General features: G+C 53.4%; 8 protein-coding genes across 8 annotated transcripts; 3 read left to right on the plus strand and 5 right to left on the minus strand.

The window, feature by feature from the left end:
- Positions 1 to 1,455: 1,455 nt before the first annotated feature.
- Positions 1,456 to 2,479, plus strand: BZA05DRAFT_395867 (putative peptidyl-prolyl cis-trans isomerase nima-interacting 4). The gene is made up of 2 exons (XM_051483480.1): positions 1,456 to 1,933; positions 2,015 to 2,479. The coding sequence occupies exons 1-2, from the start codon at positions 1,554 to 1,556 to the stop codon at positions 2,046 to 2,048; spliced, it is 414 nt and encodes a 137-aa protein (XP_051339973.1). The 5' UTR covers positions 1,456 to 1,553; the 3' UTR covers positions 2,049 to 2,479.
- A 1,556-nt stretch (positions 2,480 to 4,035) lies between these two features.
- BZA05DRAFT_395869 (uncharacterized protein) lies at positions 4,036 to 4,583 on the minus strand. The gene is made up of 2 exons (XM_051483481.1): positions 4,548 to 4,583; positions 4,036 to 4,477 (listed from the first exon to the last, which is right to left on the minus strand). The coding sequence occupies exons 1-2, from the start codon at positions 4,563 to 4,565 to the stop codon at positions 4,073 to 4,075; spliced, it is 423 nt and encodes a 140-aa protein (XP_051339974.1). The 5' UTR covers positions 4,566 to 4,583; the 3' UTR covers positions 4,036 to 4,072.
- A 177-nt stretch (positions 4,584 to 4,760) lies between these two features.
- On the minus strand, positions 4,761 to 7,186 carry BZA05DRAFT_27325 (uncharacterized protein). Its single transcript, XM_051480255.1, has 3 exons — positions 6,403 to 7,186; positions 6,222 to 6,243; positions 4,761 to 6,124 (listed from the first exon to the last, which is right to left on the minus strand). Exons 1-3 carry the CDS (start codon positions 6,992 to 6,994, stop codon positions 5,041 to 5,043), a joined length of 1,698 nt encoding a protein of 565 aa, XP_051339975.1. The 5' UTR covers positions 6,995 to 7,186; the 3' UTR covers positions 4,761 to 5,040.
- Positions 7,187 to 9,681: 2,495 nt separating this feature from the next.
- On the minus strand, positions 9,682 to 11,883 carry BZA05DRAFT_395875 (P-loop containing nucleoside triphosphate hydrolase protein). Its single transcript, XM_051483482.1, has 13 exons — positions 11,714 to 11,883; positions 11,618 to 11,650; positions 11,525 to 11,555; positions 11,376 to 11,461; positions 11,282 to 11,318; positions 11,199 to 11,209; positions 11,061 to 11,143; positions 10,691 to 11,005; positions 10,423 to 10,638; positions 10,288 to 10,363; positions 10,171 to 10,235; positions 9,988 to 10,107; positions 9,682 to 9,913 (listed from the first exon to the last, which is right to left on the minus strand). Exons 1-13 carry the CDS (start codon positions 11,724 to 11,726, stop codon positions 9,893 to 9,895), a joined length of 1,107 nt encoding a protein of 368 aa, XP_051339976.1. The 5' UTR covers positions 11,727 to 11,883; the 3' UTR covers positions 9,682 to 9,892.
- Positions 11,884 to 12,758: 875 nt separating this feature from the next.
- Positions 12,759 to 13,809, plus strand: BZA05DRAFT_27432 (RmlC-like cupin domain-containing protein). Its single transcript, XM_051480256.1, has 4 exons — positions 12,759 to 13,276; positions 13,334 to 13,486; positions 13,537 to 13,621; positions 13,681 to 13,809. The coding sequence occupies exons 1-4, from the start codon at positions 12,893 to 12,895 to the stop codon at positions 13,791 to 13,793; spliced, it is 735 nt and encodes a 244-aa protein (XP_051339977.1). The 5' UTR covers positions 12,759 to 12,892; the 3' UTR covers positions 13,794 to 13,809.
- Positions 13,810 to 15,298: 1,489 nt separating this feature from the next.
- On the plus strand, positions 15,299 to 16,594 carry BZA05DRAFT_336742 (uncharacterized protein; the record flags this gene model as incomplete). The annotated part of the gene is made up of 3 exons (XM_051480823.1): positions 15,299 to 15,414; positions 15,505 to 15,838; positions 15,893 to 16,594. The coding sequence occupies 3 exons, from the start codon at positions 15,299 to 15,301 to the stop codon at positions 16,592 to 16,594; spliced, it is 1,152 nt and encodes a 383-aa protein (XP_051339978.1).
- Positions 16,595 to 16,729: 135 nt separating this feature from the next.
- On the minus strand, positions 16,730 to 17,788 carry BZA05DRAFT_27498 (uncharacterized protein). The gene is made up of 2 exons (XM_051480263.1): positions 17,409 to 17,788; positions 16,730 to 17,339 (listed from the first exon to the last, which is right to left on the minus strand). Exons 1-2 carry the CDS (start codon positions 17,659 to 17,661, stop codon positions 16,789 to 16,791), a joined length of 804 nt encoding a protein of 267 aa, XP_051339979.1. The 5' UTR covers positions 17,662 to 17,788; the 3' UTR covers positions 16,730 to 16,788.
- BZA05DRAFT_27465 (uncharacterized protein) lies at positions 17,774 to 21,487 on the minus strand. Its single transcript, XM_051480257.1, has 6 exons — positions 21,119 to 21,487; positions 21,000 to 21,044; positions 20,895 to 20,922; positions 18,137 to 20,834; positions 17,973 to 18,083; positions 17,774 to 17,916 (listed from the first exon to the last, which is right to left on the minus strand). The coding sequence occupies exons 1-6, from the start codon at positions 21,227 to 21,229 to the stop codon at positions 17,886 to 17,888; spliced, it is 3,024 nt and encodes a 1,007-aa protein (XP_051339980.1). The 5' UTR covers positions 21,230 to 21,487; the 3' UTR covers positions 17,774 to 17,885.
- Between the last annotated feature and the right edge of the window lie 475 nt (positions 21,488 to 21,962).

Raw genomic sequence — 21,962 nt, forward strand, 5'->3', positions numbered from 1 at the left:
CCTCATGTTTCTCCTTTTTTGTACCTTCATTTCTCTTTGCTGTAGCTGTCTTTGCTGTCGTTGTCTCCGCCGTTGTTTCTGTTGGTTTTTGGAGATGCGTCATTTTCGAGGGCGTCTTGGGAAGATTTCGGTTTCAGTGTGTAATTCACTGGAGGAGCGAACTCCCTAATGCTACCTATTCCAGCGACACCGGCTTCAACCTACTGGCGATAGCCAACTGTGGGGGCAGTAATTCGTACTGGGCCTCTGGAGCGGAAGGTCATGTAGTATCATTTGAGAATTTCTGCTGATCGAAATTTTAACTTATGTACCTACATTACACTGTTAAGTAGGTATGTAGGTACATATGTATTAGGTAGAATGTATTGATGATTACACCCACGGACAACGTCTTGTACAATGTATCCATCGCAGACGGGGCGGGCTGCGTGATCTTTCATGAAGATCCCTCCACATCCACACCCTGTGCAATGCAACACCAACAACTCGGCCCTCGGCATCGGCATCGGCGACGCGCACATAGGTATCATTCGCCCAACGCAACGTGCTGCGTAGGTACAGTACTCTTGTCACGGGCGCTTAAGAAGGTGGACGGTGGAATTGCTATGTACTTACTAGTAAACCTATGCACTTATAGTTGATAAGTTGATAACCCTACGGTACGTCAGTACCTGCTGAGATTCGCGGGGCGGCACAGAACAACTACCTATAAGATCGATCATCTAGACGTCGTCACGGCGTTTCTCAATCCCATGATAACTAGACACCGATGTCTACATGCAGCTACCTGACGGTATCGAACGCCCATGCTCGGAGGCAGAATACATTGCCTGTTTCGAACCTCGATGCGACTCGAAAAGCTTAACGGCTATATAGCACAACTGCACAGGGATTTCAGTTGAATTTCATTGGATATATACACATTTACTGGTTTATGTACTGGTTTATTAGTTTGTTGTTTGTACGGACGTTTTCGTTGAGTTGAGTTGGTACTCTTTCCTAGCAGCCTGCAGGTTTCTCCCACTGGGTTTACATACTGCGTAAGTAGGTTTTAACGAGGCTAACGGGGAATCATTGAGTCATCAGACATGTACATATTCCTTTTTTGATTCTTATATGTGCTTGCTGGTTGGTTTTCACGGGGAAATACCGGACGCAGCAAAGGAGGAAGTGTTGTAACATCTCACTCGTTGCTTAGTCGCTTACGCACGCGGTCATGACGGCGGGAAGCACTGGCCGCCTACATACCACCCCTCTTTTCTGTCTTCTCTCGAGGCTTTCAGACTAAAACAATAACTACAATACTTGTTCACACATTCCAAAAGCTCGATGGTGCAACCTGACGAGTGATACAATATGCTACCATCGTGAATAGGTAGTATGTAAGCATCATGTCTGTGAAACGCGAGCGTATAGGTAGAGTAGTAGAGTACTAGTAGTTCGCGACACAACGACGTTACAAGCTCTCCCACACCTATCCTCACCTGCACCCCCACCACCCCGCACAGCGCACCACCCCCACCACCAACCACCCACCAACGTACCCAGCAACCATGGGCAAGGACAACAAGAAAGCCGGCGGTAGCGGCGGCAAAGACAAAAAAGCCGGCTCCGGCTCCGGCTCCAGTTCCAAAGAATCGTCGTCGGGGTCGAAAGACGACAAACTGAAGCCATGCACATCGATCAACGTGCGGCACGTGCTGTGTGCGAAGCACTCGCAGATCACGGCGGCGCTGGAGCGGCTGGGTGCCGGCGAGGCGTTCGACAAGGTTGCGCGCGAGTTGTCGGAGGACAAGGCGCGGCAGGGCGGCAGTCTCGGCTGGCAGATCCGCGGTGCCATGGTCAAGGAGTTTGAGGACGTCGCGTTTAAGCTGCCCGTCTCGAAAACGGATAGGCCGAGTTATAATATGGAGCCCGTCAAGTCGGGGTTTGGGTGAGTGGCTTTCGAACTCTAAGGAGGATGGGGAGGTGGGAAAGTGGGCGGACGCTGGTGCTGATGGTTACGGGTGTATAGGTATCATGTCATCATGGTCGAGGGAAGGAAGTAGGTACTACTACTACTAAAGTAGGTGCCGAGTGCTGCGAATTGGAATATCCTGAGTGTCACGAGCGAGTGAGCTGTGCTGTGTGGGCTGTGCTGTGTGAGCTGTGTGTGCTGTGTGGGCTGTGTGGGCTGTGTGGGCTGTGTGGGCTGTGCCGTCTATAGATCCCCACCGAGGCGAAACACTCCGTGTGTATGTACATACGAACCACCAAAGGTCCAATACTAGTACCTACTCTCCGGCCTCTACCCGCCAGAGGTAGGTAGGCATGATACCTACGTTCGACAGTGTCGGAACAGCCATGTAGAGTAGGTAGGTACATATAAGCATGTCCGGCTGCAAATTGCAATCACAGCAATGTTCTGGATCCATTATGCACATAATGTTCACATAAATGCCTACCTACCTACCTAGAAGTATGAGCATCGATGCCGTCCGTCTGTTCTGTTCTGTTTTGTTTCGCCCAATCGTTGCTCGCCCAGCCAGCCAGCCAGCCTACATACCAGCCTACATACCAGCCTACATACCAGCCTACATACCAGCCTACATACCAGCCTACATACCAGCCTACATACCAGCCTACATACCAGCCTACATACCAGCCTACATACCAGCCTACATACCTACCAAATACCTACAGCTCTATCCATGATCCATCAACTCGCACACCCACCGTGCCGCCTAGGTATCAGATTTTTTTTTGTTTTGTTTTTGTCGGCAACACTGCAGGAAGTGACATGCCATGCCATGCCGTAAACCACATGCCAGGCTCCAAGCTCCAGGCTCCAGGAGGAAGCGGAAGCCTGAAGGAGAAAGACTCAAGAGGGATGATGGGAGGAGACTCAGGAGAGGAGAGGAGAGAGGATGTACGGTACGGTAGGAGGAACCGATTACTTACCTACCTGGGTAGGTGGGTACATTTAGGTACTCCGTTGATGAGAGAACGGTAAGTATGTAGGTATATGGAAGCTAAGTAGGTATGTAGGTATATGGAAGCTAAGTAGGTATGTAGGCAGTGTTCTCCAGCGTCCAGTCCGGACGGCCAAAATTCCGGACGGTCCGAGCCTAGGACGGACGAGTCAGTCCCCGTCCGTCCTCCACCGTCGGACGGCCGTCCAAGTTACGTGAATATGTTCGGCTGATTGAATCCCTCACCGCTCCACAAGGCTCCCCAAGGCTCCCCAAGCTGTAAAAAGCACCTATATAGCAGTATTCCAACTTGGCCGCCTAACTAAGGTGCCGCACGGCGGCGCCCGGCCCCTAACTATGTACCTATCACAGCGCTCTATGTAGGCACCATATCTCACTCGTACACATAAAGGCCACACACAAAATCGCGGTTTTGAGCAGGGCTTGGCGGACGCCGGACGGACGAGACGGCTGTCCGCTGGAAAAGCCTGGGTCGTCACATCCTAGGCTTTTGAGGACGGATGGGAGGCACACTGTCTGAGGCCGAGGCCCAGGATGGACGGACCAAACGATGGAGAACACTGGGTGGTACATATACATAGGCGGCCAGTCCTTCCCGAATCCCGCCGTCATGACCGCGCGCGTATTGTATTGTACATAAGCGCCCAAGCAACAAGTGAGATATCACAACACGATCCGCCGTCTCCACCTACCTACCTATCGTGCTAACAACAACCCCTCACAACCGTTGACAGTTGTCAAGCCGCAAGCCCCAAGGCCACGAGTCCCTGCATAAGTAGTCGTATGCATATCTATCGATCCAGCACGCTCTCCGCCGTCCACTCTCCGCTCTCCTTCGTCCGTCGTCCGCCGTCCGTCGTCCGGACCGAAGAATGCGCGCATCTAGGCAAGGTATATACAGCAACATCCATACATGATATACAAAGTGTAAACACACCGAGACCGAGTACCAGAGGAGAGTAGAGTAGAGAGACCGCTACCGTACCGTACATACCGTACCGTATTGTACATAACTTGGGGAATTTCAAACACCCTCCTAGAGTCTTAACAAGAGAAGAGAAGAGAAGAAGAAGAGAAGAGAAGAAGAGAAGAGAAGAAAGCTAGAACCAAACCAAACCACAAAAACCCATCCATCCAAAAAATAAAAGCCTATAAAAGCAGAGCTGAGCTGTCGAAGCCCCCCCCCCGTATCGAATCGAAAAGTGAAGTGAAGTGAAGAAGAAGGGTCTAAAGAAAAAGAAAAAGGAGACTAAAGAATATGGCCGAAAAAAAGCTGACACAAGATCACGCACCACACCACACAATCCCTCCCCCCTAAACCTACATAGAATCCGAGCCACGGACCACGGGAGAACATCCCTTCTCCTGTCCTTTCCTTCTGTACAAACTACTATACCATACCATACCACCCTCAGAATGCCCCAGACTCCAATACCCATCCAATACCCATCCAATCCAATCCAATCCAGTCCAATCCAACCGTCCCAGAAACCCTGATATATCCCCCCCAGCCCCAACCCCGACCCCGACCCGCAAACCAACCCTATCCTATCCTACCCTACCCTATCCTATCCTATCAATACAGCTCACCATCCATTGATTAACCCCACCGGCAACCATTGCTGTCTGTCGATGAAAACCCCCGCCCATGAACCCTCCCAGAAGGCTCCCCAACAAGAAAATATGTCCCGTTTCCCTCGCCATCTCCGAGAAGAGAAGAAAGAAAGCAAACGCCGGAACCGATAGATATGAAAGAATAAGAAGAAAAGAAGAAGAATAAGAGAAAAAAAAGAAAAACCTCTTTGAGAAATGACGATGCCGTAGGAAAAAAAAAGAAAAGTGGAAATACAGTAGTAGAAGCAGACCCAAAAATGAAGCCCAGGGAGAAGTCCTGGATACGCCATGCAAAAGAAATATGCGAGAGGGTATCATCCGGAGTAGCAAAAAAGACGTCAGGGAATACGCAGGCGAAGCAGTTAAGAAACCCCGAGGTAACCCCCTCTAATAAACGTAAATATCCGGAAAAGGACGAAAAGACAAAAAGAGAAGGATGGCGATGGAGATGGTGTCAAGGGGTGTCCGTGGAGAAGCCGATGCTGGCGGCAACAGCTTCTATCGGACTGCCGCTGCCAACTGGAAGACCGTTCAATCCGAACTTCTCCAGTAACTTGTCAACCATGACATATTCATCCTGCTCGACGTATCCCACGGGCTGCTGTCGGAGGAACGACATGACCACCTCTAATGCCTTCTTGGCGTCGTCCTTACTCGGTGCAACCCCGGATGGTGTCCCTGGACTTCCGCTGCCCGATGGCCCTGTGTGCGATGAAGACGGGGTCATGTGCGGGGAAGCCAATGGGTTGGGAACCTCCGGTATGGGTGATGCAAGCGCTGTCGAGCCCTGGCCAAAGAGCTTCGGAGTCAATGGCTCCGATGAAGGCGGAGGTGAGATGTAACTCCCGTCCATGGGCATGCACGGGAACGTTTGGGACCGCGGCCTCTGGTGTGTACCGGGCATGCGGCCCTGTTGGGAAGGAAATCCCGGGCTCGGCTGGGCAGAGTCCGGAGAGAAGAATGGAGATCGCGGCGAAGTTGGTCCTAGTGAATCCCCTGCATCGGTAAACGTCCCCAACATGAATGGGCCAGGGCTTCCCGAACCTGAGTGCTGGAACGACTTGTACGAGATGTCCATCGGCATGTACGATTCCGGGGAATCGCCGCCATCCTGACTCCTGCAGTGTTTCATGGCCATGGGCGAATCGCCGTCGCCTTCGTGGCAAGCGATCGAACTCACGGTCGAGTCGTTCCTCGAGTGACCCATCCTGCCCCGCGACATGCCACTCACATCGCTCTCGGATCTCCCCCGTCCGTTTGGATGCACGTTGTTTTTATGTTTGAACTTCTCCAGCCAACTGGCGCTGTTGGCTTTGAAGTGGCTGTCGGAGATGCCCAAGCTCGTCGCAAAGAACCTGGCCTTTTCGCGAATCATCACGTCCGTCAACGTGATGCCCTGCTTCCTAGTATTTTTTGCCCACACCGATAATGCGCGCTCTATGTCCGGAAATTTGCCCTTGCTCCGCTTGACTGGCGATCTACTGCCATCATCTGGAAATAGGTATTTTTCTTTTTGTCGGAGGACTTTGGATACGGTGCTGCAATTTTTTTCCCCCGAAAGTTAGCTGGGGTGCTCATTTCGTTTGGTGGTCAAAACCCCCTCCAATCGATTGCAAGGCGGTTGCGTGTGGTTACCTTCGTTCAACGCCAAACATCGCTTTTATCAACGCCGCCATTGAGTCAGCCAATTGAGGGTAAACAAAGCGCCGGCTTCACCGCCGCCGCCACACGTGCACGTCGACGCGCACAAGGGTGAACGGCAATAGCAGCGGCAGGGGCGGCAAGGCAGGGCAGGATGGATCGCATCTTAGCATACCTCCTATCTCGGTCTGCTTCACATTCGGATTCTCCTCGTGGAAAATGCACATTCTCCGGCGGTCAGCATCAGTCAGGGTCCGGCGCGGACTTGAAGTCGACTGCGTGGGATTACTGGCGGAAGCCGTTATGGCCGCGGCAGCTGCGAGCTGCGGAGGAGCAATTGGCTGCTGTTGCTGTGGCATGCCTCCATACTGCGGTTGCTGGCCGGTCTGCATCGATTGTTGTTGTTGTTGTTGGCCCCATTGCTGCGGGAGCCCTAGATAACTGGGAGCTATCGGAATGGAAGGATTCTGTAGTCTGAAGGAGTCTGGCGGCGCGAAGCCGGAGGCCTCGACATAGCCATAGTGAGCTCCATAATCCTGCTGTTGGTGCTGGTGATGCTGCTGCTGCTGCTGCTGCTGCTGCTGCTGTTGGTGTTGGTGGTGCTGCTGGTGATGCGGCGAGAGCGGATGGTGTCCGTGATGGTGATGTTGTTGCTGCTGCTGCTGTTGCTGCTGCTGCGCGTGATGGTGGTGTTGTTGCTGCATATTTCCCAGGTCAACCCATTGCTGGTCGACGTACCCGTCATGTGGGTTCTGCACAGCGTCCATTGCATGCGAGGGAATGTGGGCTATGTAAGGGAGTGACCGGACTGGTATGGCTGGCGTGCAATTGGGGGGTGGGGAGGGGGTGGGTTGAGTTTGTTGGTGGGGACCAGCAGCAGGCAGCAAGCAAGCACACAGCACAAGCACAGCGAGCACAGCAAAGTACAGCAAGCAAGCACAGGCACAGCAAGGAAATGACAAAGAACGACTGGGTACAGATGCTGGCTGACTGACTGGGCTGGCTGGCTGGCTGGCTGAGAGAGAGAGAGTGAGTGAGTGAGAGGGTGAGTGAGTGAGTGAGTGACTGGCAGACTGGACTGGCTGGGCTTTCTGGAGCAGAAGCGGCGGAAAAGGGAGGGTGGGCAGGCTGGCGGGCGGGCAGCAGCGGGAATGGGAGGCGACACGACGAGACGACGGTACGGACGGACGACGGGACGGACGGGCGAGGCGAAGGGAAGCAAGTTCGCTCTCGCCTCTGGGTCAGTCCCTTTGGGGGGGAAGGGGATGGGCTTTGTCCGGGGTTGGATTAGGCTGGGATGAGATGGGTTGGGTTGGGTTTCCGGGGGGTGTTCCAATTTGGCGAGCGAGAGTTTTTTTTTTTTTTTTTTTTTTTTTTTTGTTGTGGTTTGCCGATTTAGAGGGGGGGGTCGCGTTCTAGCCATGGGAGGAGAGAGGAGAGAGGAGAGTCGGCCAGGTTCAATTCATCAAGCCAGCGCGGCCGACGAGTCGTCTGTCTGTCTTGTCTGTCTTGTCTGTCAGTTCCCGATGCTCGGGCAGTCTTTCTGTCTCCTTGTTTGGTGTGTGTTGCGTGAGTGTCTTTCCATCGCATCAAAGCCCTTCCCCCTTTTGTCCCAACCCAACCCAACCAACAGTCCGGTCCCAGATTGAAGCTCGATTCGAGAAGCAGCTCTTCGGGATCCGAACAGCCAGCTGGGAATCAGGAATCAGGAATCAGGAATCAGGAATCAGGAATCAGGATCAGGATCGAATGGAATTTCCTTTTTTCCTTTTTTCCTTTCTAGGGAGTAATTAGCGTACAGCAGAGCACTCTACATAATCCCGCCGAACCCCATTCGGGTGATTTCTTCGCAGCTGTCCGAGCGGGAAATCCAAGGAAAAAACACTCAAGAAACGCCCCGAAAAGAAAACAAAATCCAACAGGCGGGCAGGCAGGCAACAAAAAGGTCTCCAATAATCCACGGCGATTTCGGAGATCCCTTTTTCCGCCTCCTCCCCCAGACCCAGACCCAAACCGGACAGGTGCCCTGTCTGTCGTCTCGCTCTCGCCCGGCTTCCTGTCAGACAAGGGGGCAAGCAAGCAAGCAAAAGGTTCGGCAGCAGCCATAACCGTCACCTTGGGGGGGATGGGGGGGACACCACGGAAGTCGCAGCCATCCAGCAGCCAGAGCTCATCGCAAAGGCAAAGGCGACGGCGAAGACCAACCTGCAAAAAAAGGAAGAAAGCAGCACGAAAAAAAGAAAAGAAAAAAGGGAACCCCCTGGATATAGTATCGATACAGGGATCACTGAAAGTTCTGGAAGTTGTTGTGGATGCCGCCCACCGTAGTTACGCCGCCCACCGATGCGGTAGGTAACGCGATCCATCAAAAACAAAAGGCCGCGCTGTCTCTCTCTCCTCTCCCACGCGCGCGCACTTCTATATGATGATGCCGCCATACATAACATAAGCAAGTATATCCCGTACCCGTGCCTGCCTACATACATCATGTATCTAGGGGGAGGGGGGAGGGTGAGCTGCGTGCAGCGATGTGTCCTTTCTCCCTAGATACCGTCCATATAGTACCGTATGTGAGCATCAACATCAACATCCGCCCTCGGAAGAAGAGCACTCGCTTAAGCTGCAGCACAATGGCGTCTATCCATCTACTCACATCACCAGAACCAACACCCGTGCAACCGAACCAAAACCAACGCCAAGTGAGCACAGCCATGATGTGTGTAGAGTACGGCAGCAGCAGCAAGCAAGCCACTCGGAACATTCTTTGATAGAATTAAGGTACTTTAATATTCCACGGAACACGGCTGAGCGCCAGGTAGCGAGAAAAGGAGGGGGGGAGGGACAATCCAAAAAAAAAAAACAAATCCCGAAAACGAAAAGAAAAAACACCTCATTGCTACCCAGCACAGCCCTGTCTTTAAGAAGAAGAAGGCGGCCAGGGGGGAGGGGAGAAATCAAAGTTGTATGGATGACGTTTGCCCTCTGCTCATCCCGTTCATGCACGGAAGCTGCAGCCTCGCCTTCTCGAACACTTCCACTTGCAATGCAGCCCGCATAACATAAACGCCACAAGCGCTCATGCACACACACAGCTGCTGGCCAAGGCCGGAGTGTAGAGTACGGTACCTGAAAAGCGGCTGGGCCACTGGGGGCCTGCGGGCCTGCGGCAATTTGGAATTTAGACCTCCACAGTCCACTCGACGACGTGCGGCGAGGGCTCAATATCACTATCTAGATGGCCAAAGTAGAGTAGAGTGGAGTACGTTGCCCCCCCAATTCTTGGCCAGACAATCAATCAATCAATTCACTCCCCCCGGTGTATGTAAATTGGGGGCACGTAGAGGACACCAGAAATTAAGACCGAACAGGTTTGTAATCAAGGTCACATGGTGGTGGTGCCGGTGGATGTCACAATATTGCCCGTCTAGGGAGATATATCATATGTAGACCACCATCAGGAGAATAAGTACGCGTAGATTATGGCTAAAGTAGCCGTTCAGATGAAGGTTGCGAGATGTTGTTTTCCATAGAGTACTTAACAGCGCCCAGCGGGTCATTTGCCTGTTTCCTCCCCCCCTCCCCCCGGTTCCCTTCCATATCCTTCCATTTTGAGCGCCGAAAGTGAAACCAAGTATATTGACAAAATTCACAGAAACAAACCGAAATCACTTTTTGACGATAGTAACCTGGTGGCAAGAACGAAGGTTAGTTTATATCCCGGAATCCCCGCGCACCGCCGCCGCCGCTTGGGAGCACTTACGACGTCCTCGTCCTCCAGCACATGTGACAAACCCACTCGCTGGCCCTGATGCTTTACGCTCCGACCGTACACCACAGCACATTTGAAGGTGTCGATGATGGTCTTGTGGATGGATCGGCACTGGATGGATATTCCGTCAGTTTAGGCAATTGCATGTCCAGGGGGGACGCGAATGGAACTAACGAAGTCTTCGACGCTGCAGGCTCCAGATCGCAGGACAACGGGGGATGTGTAGTCGGGTAATTGCCCTGTCCCGCGATTAGCTATCAGGTTGTTCCCGAATATGGAAACCCAGCTCACCCTTTGGCTTGGTGTAGATGCGCTTGAGGTTCAACTTCTCCCACATCATCTCCAGAAGTTCATCGACATTCCAACCCTGTTACGCCATCAGTCAGTCTTTGGATAAATAACACGGCAGAATTAATCCGGATGTACCTTCTCCGACGAGATCGGCACCGAGTTGGGAATTCGGTATAGTAAATCAAGCTCCTCAATTGTGATGGCGTCGATCTTGTTCAGGGCATAGACGACGGGTATATATCTCCGACTCTTCTCTTCAATGACATCGATCAGATCATCGATGGTAGCATCGCACCGGAAGGCGATGTCTGCCGAGATGATCTTGTACTCGCTCATGACGGCACGGATTTCCTATTTGATGGTTAGCTCAGCGATCACTCGACCTCCGAAAAAATAATCTCACGTCATTGTCCAGGTGTGTGAGCGGTACTGTGCTCGTGACGGAAACACCACCCTTATCCTTCTTCCTGAAGACAATATTCGGTGGCTCCTTGTTTATCCGGATACCGAATCCTTCCAGTTCCGCCTCGATGATCTTCTTGTCGGTGAGGGGCTTGTTGACATCCAGCACGATGAAAATCAGGTTGCACTGCTTGGCCACGGAAATGACTTGTCGACCACGTCCTTTTCCGTCCTTTGCTCCCTCGATGATACCGGGAAGATCCAGCATCTGAATCTTCGCTCCATTGAAAACAACACAACCAGGGACGGTAGTAAGCTGTGCCCTTGTTAGTCTGATGCTCACGGTTCTAGGACGCAGAATTTCGACGTACGGTGGTGAACTCGTAGTCGGCGGCCTCCGAGTGAGTTCCGGTGAGCAGATTCAAAAGCGTACTCTTTCCGACGGACGGGAATCCTAGGCGGCTCAGCACTGCGCGACATCCCGAAAATTAGAGTAGAGAGGAATGTACCGATGAAACCACTACCAAGATGTTAGCCTAGACTCCACCAAACAACACCACCACACAACGCCTAAAGGGCGGGAATCACATACACACTCGCCACACCAGTTCTGGCAACATCGAAACCGACTATCCAACGGAATCAGCACCACCATGCGCCCGCAGCGAGTTGAATTTTCCGCATACCTCCAGCACCACCTCCGCCGGCACCCGAAGGCGTGACAAGTTCTTTCCGTAGCTTAGCGAGCTTCGCCTTCAATTGACCCAAATGACTGCAACCGTCGTGTGAGCCCAATCATGAATTGGCGCGTTGGGGAAGAAATATCGGCACTCACTAGGAAGTGGCCTTGTTTTTCTGCGTTTTGGCTGTCGGAGAGTTAACACCACATGCGCTATGCACCAACAATCGGGGGTCGGCGTGTACATACCCATCTCATCCTCAATCTGCTTGATCTTTTCCACTGCATGCTGTTAGAACAGTATCTTGCGTCGACTGTAATGGTGCGCTGTCGCTGCGGGCTTACCGGTGGTCGACATGGTGGCGGTAGGTGATTTTCAAAGTCTTCCGTGACGGGGTGTATGTGATCTTGTCGTAAAGCCGCGTTTCGTTCGACGCAGGCGTGGTTCGTGAATTCGGTAAGCTTCGTTGGTATGGTGGCGTCGCCGTGAATGTGGGGTTCGTGTCAGAAGATTGATGGTTTAGTGGGGCTCAAGAAATGGATGGCCGCTTGCAGGAAAGCAGGGTAATTGCGGCATGGCCTATTGCGGATCTGAATGCCGCTCCGTCGAGCGTCCGGCACCTGCGTCAACCATGTGGCTAGGGCCGGCCTTCCTCTAAAACGTTCGGACCGCTGGCCAAGATCTTTCCGATTGCAGCTGGTGAACGGCAGTTCACTCTGCAGCAGAAAGTACCCGGATGTAGCTATATCCCGTATTGTATGGAGAGTTTATATCAGTTGCGCTGGAGGCACTCGCCTGCAGAACACCTACCTATGTGTGTACGTATTCAGGATATGATAGCAAGCTGAGGCACCTATCTGTCTATGGAGTCTCAGCCGTGTCGTGGCATACCGATAAGGAGCGAGAGAGCGAAAGCCGGCGGCCGTCCTCGTCTTGCGGCGCATATCATCGGCAGGCCCAAAGTCAGACGGACACACTCAAAAGCCATCCATCGACAGCTGACCATGCGCCGCCGCAACGACGCAGTGACCTCCCTCCACCCAAGACCGCTTCTCTCTCTCCAGATGCTCAGTCCGGTTAATCTATGCGTGCCGTTGCTGGTTGTCGGGACTGAGCACAACACCAACCCCCATATATGCGCCAATCGGTTATCAGAGGAACTCCCAAAGATCTTCACCTGCAGCTTCTGGCGCTAATTGGTCACAATAGGGCTCGGGTGTGCATCATCAAGCTCAGCTGTTGAGACAGGTACCTGCCGGTAACTACATTCTCTCTTTTTGAAGGAGGTACGCGAATCTTCACTTCTATATTCAACTTGGATCTACCTACCACTCCAACTGCTAGGCTCTTACGATGGCCAGCTTAAAGATCAACGTCCCTCCTCCGGGAATCATCGCCTCGCCCACCGAAATCCTTCCGAGCTTTTGCCATAGCCCGGAACTCTCCCTTACCTACTTCACCATCAGCAACAATCCCCCAAACCCACGGCCCGCCAACGAAACCGCCAAAAAACAACAGCCACAATGCCGGCCCCGAACCTACGATCGTTTTCCCACGAGCTCACCGATGTCTGCACCCAGCCAATGGGCTCCGCCTGCAAGAAACATAGCCCTCCGCCTGTCCCGGACGCCTTCCACAGCCTCGTCGAGGACATCAACATAATCCTGGGCCCTTCTTCGGGCATCAACAGCTCAGATGTCGACGTGCAAGACCTCATGCGCGCCATGGGCGACTATACATCTGTCGAACGTGACTGGGCGGAGTACGCCCACGCCGACTACAGTCGTAACTACACACGGAACTTTGTCGATCACGGCAACGGGAAGGCGAATCTTCTGATTCTCGTGTGGTCGCCTGGAAAGGGCTCTTTGATCCATGATCATGCTGGTGCTCACTGCATCATGAAGGTTCTTTCTTCTTCCTTCCGCATGCACACTTCTTTATTCTGACGCATATCAACGAAGGTGTTGAAAGGTACTCTGCGGGAGACCCAGTACGAGATGCCATCGGATGCTTCGGGTGCTTCGGGTGCTTCGGGTGCTTCGGGTGCCCAGCCATTGAAGGTTAGGAAAACCTCGCTTTACAACAATGACGCTGTGACCTACATTTCCGACGACGTAAGTGCCCGCAGCACCAACTCTCACTTACGGCTACTAACCACCAGCAGATTGGACTTCACAAGATCCAGAATGAGAGCTCGGACGATGTGGCTGTGTCATTGCACCTCTACACGCCCCCATGGGCGGCAAAACGTACGTACCACCATCCTGTCTTCACCCCTGTTAATGCTCTCGGACTAACAGTATTATAGGCGGCTGCTACTGCTTTGACGAACAGACCAGCAAGAAGACGAAAGTCGAGATGTGCAACTACTACTCCGTCCACGGAGTCGTCAAGCAGCCATTGAAGGTCCGCAGTTGCTAGGGTGGGGGGGGCCGGAGATAGGAATACCATACTAACCTGCGGCTTTTTCTTCATTTTCTCCCTTCATTTTCTTTTCTTCATTTTCTTCATTTTCTTCATTTTTTTGGGTTGGGGGTTTTCTTTTGGGCGCATACTTCATCAGATTGATTCGGAGCTGGTGCGATTTTGGTATTGATGTATTCTTACTAGGTACATGATCTATGTATGACGATTTGATGGCTTCAATATGACTGGATTTTTTGGATCTTCCAAGTTCTGGCTTGTGATCGGCCCCATGTGGGGGTGTCCGGCCGGGAAATGCTGGTAAGGTGGCGGCACAATCGAGAGTCGGAACAGGCTTTGGCTCTCTGTGGTTCTTTGATCGAGTACCTGTATCTTCTGGGTCGAGCAAAGGGCCATAAACTGCTGGTGCGCGGTAGGTGGTGGCAGTAGGGTGCGATAACTGCGGTAATCGGAAGCCTGACTACTCGTGGGATTGCATGTTTTTCCGTGCCGAATTTCTCAAGACCGAGTGAGAAACTGAAGCTCTGCATCAGCCGTCACTTACCGGTGGAAGATCTCCGCAGACCATTTTGGAAGTTCCAGCCTGACTTTGTGGAATTGACTTTGTGGAAATCACGTTTCTTTGACTTCAAGAAGAGCCCGCCCTTTTTTTTTTTAGGTTCAATCATCTTGCATTTGACCATACCTATTAGATCATGACAGTTACGGGCCGGCTCCGCCCCACTGTCTGAAACCGCAGAAGCCTGAAGGGCCCGCGCCCGAGTTCAATGGACCGAGCGGGGCTAATTTGCCGGGTGACATTTCGTGACGTGCCATATGTACCACCAACCGCAACAGACACAATGCAGCCATTGAGGCGCAGCACGCAGATGGCAGCCATCGTCGCCATCGATACCCCATTTCCCGGCACTGGCCCAATATCCGAAAGTCCGACATCCATTTATTTCATCTACATACATTCCGCAGCAGTCATCGGAAAAGTCGTGTGCCGACCCGACCATACCAGACCAGACCACCGCCACGCAATCGTTTCCATACAGACAGGTTTTGGGACTACGGCCGGCGCAGTGCGGCTTCGAGATATCTACCTATGCTCTATTAATATACTCTACCCACGGATGTAAGGGCTTATGGAAGGGCGGAGGGAGATTCATCGATTCGTCAGTGGCTGGATGGCTGACTGGCTGGCGCGGCTGGTTTCACTCGACGGATTTCCTGGCCTTGACAGTAACCCTGGTGGGACGACAGGCCCCCAGCCAATCCTATGATAACTGCCAGGTGCCAGCCTGAGACGCAACCTCTCCTTCCACTTCGTTCAACTCAATCATCCCGTTACCAAGTCGAACGACCACCTTCAACCACCCCTTAAAGTACTTGTCTCTTTCCGGAGGAAAAAAAAAACTTTCTGTTCGATATCCATGATCACAGCGAGTCGACAATAGCACCAGCTCGAGGACATACTCTACATCGTTAGCTCCACACATCACTCCACCCCACACGAGATGTTTCCCAACCTGAACGACCGGCAATCCGCCTTTCTCGAGAACAAGACACAGCGTCTACTGCGAGCCGTGGAGCGTGCGCGCTCCCAATTTCTAGCGAAGTCGCGCTCGCAAAGGTGGGTTCCACGGGTTCCCTCGGCGATGGAAGAGCTACCCCGCTCCCCGCACCGAACACAACCTCGCTCTCCGAAACTGACAGCCTGCAGCAGCGTGTGCGGCGCAACGTCGGGCTCGTATCTCGACCGCCTGCCACTGGAGCTCATCATCAGCATCTTCGGCTATACGGAATGGCGCGACGTGGTGCGATTGCGGATGGTGTGCAGTGCGTTTAAGGGGTTGGTGGACGCCCACGAGCATGTCATCGTAGGCACGATGATCCGGTTCGGAGGCGCGGATATGACGCTGCTCACGCAGCTATTCCTCCCGCCGAAGGCTAGGGACCCGCAGCAGGGTAGGAAGCCGAACCTCATGTACCTCCACTCGCTGGAACGACGGAACAGAACGTGTAGCGACCTGGCGTACAGCCTCGCTTCACGGGCAGTCACCCCGCTTTTCAACCGCCTCAGGGAGAGCGCGGCACTATCGCATAGGAAGGATAAGAAGGATTTCGAGACGCGGAAGGAACAGGCGATTGAACATATCCAGCGCCGACTACTAAGGCAGCTCTACTACGTCGAACACTTCCTGATCAACACCCGGCTGTACCTCAGCTCGAACCTCGTCACCGTCGCCAGGGAGAATACACATGCCGATGGTCCGCCGACGGCCGCGATGCTGACGCAGATCTACCGCGAAGTGCAGGAGTCGATTGTTACGACGTGGTCGGACGGCGCGATTATCAGCACACACCACGCTTTCCACTTCCTCGTCAACACTGTCCGGCTGTCGCTATCCCCCGAGCCGCCGCATAATACCAACGACGACACGGTGTCGGTGATGCTGCGGTGTACGAATCCACTGCAAAGGTGCAGCGAATTCTTTGCTGCCGACTCCCCAGGAAGCCCGAGTCGTCTGCGTAAAAAGTTTATGATGGATATGCAGGATGAGAAGGAGAAGGCTGAGTTGCTAGCAAGTGTGGTTTTTGGTGGGGATAGAAAGGTCGGGAAGAGGAGGGCTAGTGGGATGGTTAAGGATCTACCATGGGCTCCGAGGATGGGAGAGGTTTGGTTCGAGGTGGCGAGGAATGAACTTAGGAAGAGGGGACTCGAACAACATGCCGCTGACGGCTTGTTCAGATTTCCGGAAGTGCAGGGCGAGGTGATGATCGGGTGTCCTGGATGCCAGGTTGTAACGTAGTGATGGATGGAGTCGCTTTTTTGTTGGACCTTGTATTTGTTTTTTTGGGGAGTTAGATACCACGAGCAGTTGTTATTGATAGTATAGGCGCACACAAAAATGATATTCCTGATCACGTAAAGTACAATAGAGTATATAAAATTCTCCAAACTCCTGTAGTAAATGCAAAGCATGATTTTATCGCTCCCATGCCACTAAAACTCGAAGAAATCGTCGTTTTCGATGGTGTCCTTAACAAGCTCAGGGTTTGTCTTTCGTTTTGTCTTGTTGCTGCCGTCTTTCTTCTCCTTCTTCTCCTTCCTCTCTTTCGGCTTCTCTGTAGGTGTTTTTTCCGTAGTCTGCTTCTCCGACTTCTCCGGCTTCGCGGGTTTCAGTGTCTTCGCCTTCTCCGACTTCTTGGGTTTCAGTATCTTCTTCTCGGGCATCGATTCCTCGGACTCCACGGCCTCCTCCTGCTGCTCCTCTACCGCCTCCTCCTCACCACCCGCCTCATCGCCGGTAGTCCACCTGCCCAGAGTCCCCTTCTCCATCCTCCTCTTGATATCGTTCTTGATCTCGTCACGCTTCTCCTTGACACCACCGGCATCGCCCGGGTCCTTGAAGAGCGAGATGTACTTCTCGCCGTCGGGGAAGTACAGCGTGTAATTCAGCTCGACCCTCGCATCCTCCAGGTCCTCGCTCACGTCCCCGCCCGCGGCATGTTCCTTCTCGAGCTTTTTCACGCGGCGCGTCGCTTTTTGCCGTTCTGTTTGCCACTGTTAGCTGGTGGGTCGACCGGCGGTGGTGGGGCGGTGGTGGGGAAAGGGTATGATACCAAAGAAGCGGACCATCTGGTATTTCTTGCGGATCTCATAGTCGCGGCGGCTCTTTGCTGCGACGGAGAGTTCAAGCTCGTAGGCAGCGAGCGCGCGCTCGTGGTCAGCGCGTACGGGCGCGGACAGAGACGGCTGTGTGAGAAGTCGCCGTGTGTCGCGGAGCTTCTTTTTGAGTGTCGAGACGGACTTGGTGCGTGTGTTGTATGAGGTTTTGGGTTTGTAGGTGCCTTTTACGTGACGTTGGGGCGGCATTATTGCGAGTGTGGGGTGGACGGGCGGTGATGGGTGCGTTGGTGGGGAGTGAAGATGAGGTGAACTTTGTGACCCGCGATTTTTTTGGACGGACTAGGTGCATTAGAATTAGTGCCTCATGAAGATTCACTCGCAATCATTGATCGATGACGCTCAGTTTCATATTTCGTAAACTCAACAGAAAGAGCCAACGCCATAACACCCGTCCTATCTCAATCTCTCTACTATGTAGTCTCCTCCCCAGGGATATGGAATCTACCCATCATCAGTATACCGTTCCCGGCCTAATCTCCAGGAAGAAGCCAACCTACATCTTACAGCAACACTTACATTCAGGAACCGGGCAGACCCTGTGTTTGCTGAACCAGTCCTTTGCGTGTCCCGCATGCATTCCGTGATTACAGCTGAGGCAGAAATTGAACCTGCTTTTATTAGTCCCTACCTACGATATTTGAGAGAAATAGGGAAGACTCACCATCTATCATAATCCTTCTCAACATCGGAACTCTTCTCTCCCTCGCGGTAATGAATGGTTCCCAGGGTGAGTAGACACACCGCGCAGCGTGGAAGGCTCTTTTTGCAGTGTGGGCAGACGGTCGGTTTAGCAGTGCTAACGCCGCCGATTATGCTCGGTGTGGTACTAGCGACCTGCTGCCGCTCTCTTACCGTCATCTTCTTCGGATCCTTCTTAGGGCCAGAGATGGAGCGATCGCAGTTTGCACAACGTACATAGACCTGTCGTTGCGGTGGAGTCATTGTCATCGTGCCGTTTCGATCCTTCGAGGCCTGACCTCTCACAACATCAAATCGGGCACGCGCATGGAATAGCCGCCAGGAGTTTAGCAACTGTCTGTAGGACTCGATCCAATATTCTACGCGCGAGTCTTTGAAGTATCGTGGGGAGCCAAAGGTGGCGACAAGTGCGGCGGTCTGTACGTCGCCCGTGCGGTTGATGTGCTCCTGCAATAGCTTGACTGTGTTTTCGGTCACGCCGGTGAGGATTATTCCCTCGAGTTCGCCCGATCGGATTGCGGCGGCGGCGGTAGATTCAAGGTAGTTGGTTAATTCGTCGTCATCGAGCCAGCGGAGGGCGATGCCGATGCGTTCACGTATTGGGACCCCTAGCTCGTCTAGGACTTCGCGCCAGTCGCTGTTGGATATATAGGCGAAGATGGCGCGTTGATAAGGATCACCGAGCTCGTTCGCCATCATGCCGGCGAGTTCCTTCCACGTGCCGTACAGTCCTGAGGCGGGATCACGGATGGTAGCGAAATATCCCGCTACAGCTGTGGACATTAGTTTGAGCGTCCTTCCACCTTGTTGCAGGGCCTTGATGCTGCGTTCGATCTTATCGTGAAACAGTGCCAGTCCGGCGGCTTTGCTGTGCTCCCCATTCCTCTCGAGCCGCTGTAGTTCCCGCTCTAGCTCCTCTGAATCGTAGTTGCAACCAGCGATGGCAAGACACAGCCTCCGCTGCTCAGGAAAGTCTGTCTTTCGATCACTGAACTTCTTCCTGCCATTCCGCTTATTGATCTCATGGCAGGCGGCAGTCCAATCGTCCCTCCGTATCTTGCGGTTCGCATTGATCCTCGACTCCGGAGTCGGCTCCCTCCCTCCATGCCATACTCCAAGAACCCCCAGAAAGCTTAGATTCAGTGTTGCGGTCATCATCCCCTCGTCACGGGCACACTCATGCGCGCCGTCAAGCCACACCCACATGTCCTCCATATAGGGATTGTCGTGCGCGACTAGAGTAGCATTCTTGGCGCAGTTCATGAGGTATCCGGCCTCCACGCGCTTCCGCATCACCACGCAGATGTCGTTCTGCAGAACCTGGCGGGCATCCGGTAGGAAATCCTCTGGCCGTGCAAGACTATTCGCTCGGTTCCGTCGGCCGAAGAACTCTTGACCCTGGCTTCTCTGGTCTGGACTCTCTCCACCAGAGTAGTGGTATCTATCCAGGTCCTCAAGCTCAGAGATACTCTTCCGTCTTGGCCGCAACGTGATCTCCTCTTCTGGCTGCTCAGCCTTGGTAGTAGACATGATCTCGAGGTTATTCTCGCAGGTAATGGCGAATTCGTTCCTGCTGCCCCACGCCATACTTGGTGCTGGGCCGGGACACTTGATAATCTCAAGGCTTCCATCCCCCTTGACCGTGAGGAGCTTCATACTGCCGCTGCGTGGACCACCCGCACCCACACCCTCACACACCCAGTCGAAGAATACAATTCGTTGGCTTGTGTCCCCAGAGCTAGATCTGTCGGTAGATCGGATGTCGCTAATTCGGCTGACGAGCAATGTCTCCCCGCCATCATTCCTGTACACTGGCGTCCGAGAACCAGACGTCGACGTGCCGCCATGCCCACCCCCGCCGCCGCCACCTTTGTCCTCCTTCCCACTACTACCATACGCCCTGGCCTCGAGAAAACTCGCTGCCGAGTCCCTCCAGCCTAAACGTTTATGATTCTCCACAGCGCCATTATCACTTCCCATCATCCCAATGGTTGGCGGGTTCTCGACGTTCAGAACCTTTGCGGTTTCATAGACCCTGAGTCCACCGCCTCCATTGAGCACCGCAAACGCGCCCTCCCTCGCATTGGAATATCTGAGATGCCAGATTCCCAGGCTCCTGCTCTCATCCCCGGCGGCCCGTCCGAACTGCAGCGCGGGCTCCGGTGCTTGTGTCGGGCTCCCCTTCGCAAAACGCCGATCCCACACGGCGACCACACCGTCATCAGAGTGGCCCGCATAGTAGTTCGGATCCAGATCCAACGAGATGTTGTAAACACACCTAGAGTTACAGCTTATTGCGGCGGTGCCACTCGCCGTCTCGCGGAGGTCGAAGATGCGGACCCAGCGGTACGCCACGCCTGCCACCAGTATCTGTGGGTTGTCCCGGGTGAACCGACACGCGACAATTGCTTCACTACTAGGGAGCTGCCGGATTGGTCGGTCCGACCCTGACCCCAGACGCTGGTTGATGTCCCAGATGTGAAGGCACGAATCGTTGCGGACTTTGTCCAGGCCGCTGGCGAGCATGGAACCAGTGCTGTTGAAGCTCACACTGTTGCAGGAACGTTGCTGCTTGACGGCGAGAGGGACCGGCGCTGACGAAGGGTCGGAGAGGCGGAGTAAGAGTGCTTCGCCGGAGGATTGGCCGATAGCTGCGAGGTCTGTTTCGGATCATCTCGTCTTAGCCACTGCAATTATTCCACCGTGGATGATATTTAGACCTTGTTCAACGGGCGACCAATCGAAGCACTACCACCATTCCATCCCATCGTTCAGCCTCACCCCACCATCAACCTCTTCCCCCTCCGGCGCAAGAAGTTACTCACCCGCATATACGGAATCTTCGAATGTCTCTTGTACAGCTCAAACTTCTGCACCACCGGTACCCATCAGCCCTCTCCTCTCTCGCCCCACACTCTGTCGCTTCTCCGCTCCACGAACTTACCGAATCGTAAACATCATAGACCGCTAGCTCCTGGTCTCTTGTATTGATCTTTACGAAGCGCTGTGAATCGGCGGTGGAGTGCGGCGACCACCAGCATTGCCAGGTCGCCATGATTGTTGTGGTGTCCGTGCAGTACGGCGTGTGGGGGGTTGAGGGTGGATGAATCGTTGGAGTTATTTAGGGAGCTGCACGGGACGAACACATGATAGATATCGGGAGGACGAGCGGACGAAGAGATGCGCGTGGTTATCGCCCCCGAAGGTAGAGTAGGTAGAGTAGATATCGAAACGCGACAATACAGTGCTGGATCCCTGACGCTGATGACATAGAGTGGGGGGTTACATAAGAGCGAGGCTATTTATCTTGCGGTAGCGCCAGGAACAGCCCGAGCTTGCAACTCACACGGGATCACAAGAAGGGCACTCGTTCAGATGCAAATCGGGGAATTTATTCCCCGTCTACATATAACGAGAAGCCGAGGAGCTGACATGCATTACCATCACAGTTTCTCACTAGAGTAGGCAGCTCGATTTTGGTTGCATCGGCTGATCCAAAAGTCTACCACATGATAGCCCCGAAGAGAAAGGATATTGCCTTCAGTATTCTCATCAAAATCTCCACAAACTTGAAGGGTACCTCCGTGTATACATATACTACCAAGCAATCCTCATCCGTATCTCGTTCCTCTCGGACCCACCGTCGTCATCCGCCAAGTACATATTCTGCACTATTGTCTCTGTGCTACTTTCCCGCTCTCAGCACTCCACGAACCCGCTGATTAGCCTCAGACTTCGGGGCCCTGTCCCGACTCCCGACCGAAGATCGGATTCGGCTTGTGGTTTCT

Source organism: Tricharina praecox, assembly GCF_024521635.1.
Source record: "Tricharina praecox strain CBS 144465 chromosome Unknown BZA05scaffold_10, whole genome shotgun sequence".
NCBI classification, from domain to species: Eukaryota; Fungi; Ascomycota; class Pezizomycetes; order Pezizales; family Pyronemataceae; genus Tricharina; species Tricharina praecox.

Bases quoted from the DNA above. Each gene is read 5' to 3' on its own strand.
- BZA05DRAFT_27465 (XM_051480257.1), bottom strand. From the start codon at position 21,229: ATGGCGACCTGGCAATGCTGGTGGTCGCCGCACTCCACCGCCGATTCA. The intron at 21,045-21,118 runs GTAAGTTCGTGG...CCGGTGGTGCAG, and splicing joins TCTATGATGTTTACGATTCG to AAGTTTGAGCTGTACAAGAG. The intron at 17,917-17,972 runs GTAGGTTGGCTT...GATGATGGGTAG, and splicing joins TGTAAGTGTTGCTGTAAGAT to ATTCCATATCCCTGGGGAGG.
- BZA05DRAFT_27325 (XM_051480255.1), bottom strand. From the start codon at position 6,994: ATGGACGCTGTGCAGAACCCACATGACGGGTACGTCGACCAGCAATGG. The intron at 6,244-6,402 runs GTATGCTAAGAT...CGTTGATAAAAG, and splicing joins GAAGCAGACCGAGATAGGAG to CGATGTTTGGCGTTGAACGA. The intron at 6,125-6,221 runs GTAACCACACGC...AAAAAATTGCAG, and splicing joins ATGTTTGGCGTTGAACGAAG to CACCGTATCCAAAGTCCTCC.
- BZA05DRAFT_395875 (XM_051483482.1), bottom strand. The intron at 10,639-10,690 runs GTGAGATTATTT...ACCATCAAATAG, and splicing joins TCACACACCTGGACAATGAC to GAAATCCGTGCCGTCATGAG. The intron at 10,364-10,422 runs GTACATCCGGAT...ATGGCGTAACAG, and splicing joins TGCCGATCTCGTCGGAGAAG to GGTTGGAATGTCGATGAACT.
- BZA05DRAFT_27432 (XM_051480256.1), top strand. From the start codon at position 12,893: ATGCCGGCCCCGAACCTACGATCGTTTTCCCACGAGCTCACCGATGTC. The intron at 13,277-13,333 runs GTTCTTTCTTCT...ATATCAACGAAG, and splicing joins GTGCTCACTGCATCATGAAG to GTGTTGAAAGGTACTCTGCG. The intron at 13,622-13,680 runs GTACGTACCACC...ACAGTATTATAG, and splicing joins GCCCCCATGGGCGGCAAAAC to GCGGCTGCTACTGCTTTGAC.
- BZA05DRAFT_27498 (XM_051480263.1), bottom strand. From the start codon at position 17,661: ATGCCGCCCCAACGTCACGTAAAAGGCACCTACAAACCCAAAACCTCA. The intron at 17,340-17,408 runs GTATCATACCCT...AGTGGCAAACAG, and splicing joins CCAGATGGTCCGCTTCTTTG to AACGGCAAAAAGCGACGCGC.
- BZA05DRAFT_395867 (XM_051483480.1), top strand. From the start codon at position 1,554: ATGGGCAAGGACAACAAGAAAGCCGGCGGTAGCGGCGGCAAAGACAAA. The intron at 1,934-2,014 runs GTGAGTGGCTTT...ACGGGTGTATAG, and splicing joins CCCGTCAAGTCGGGGTTTGG to GTATCATGTCATCATGGTCG.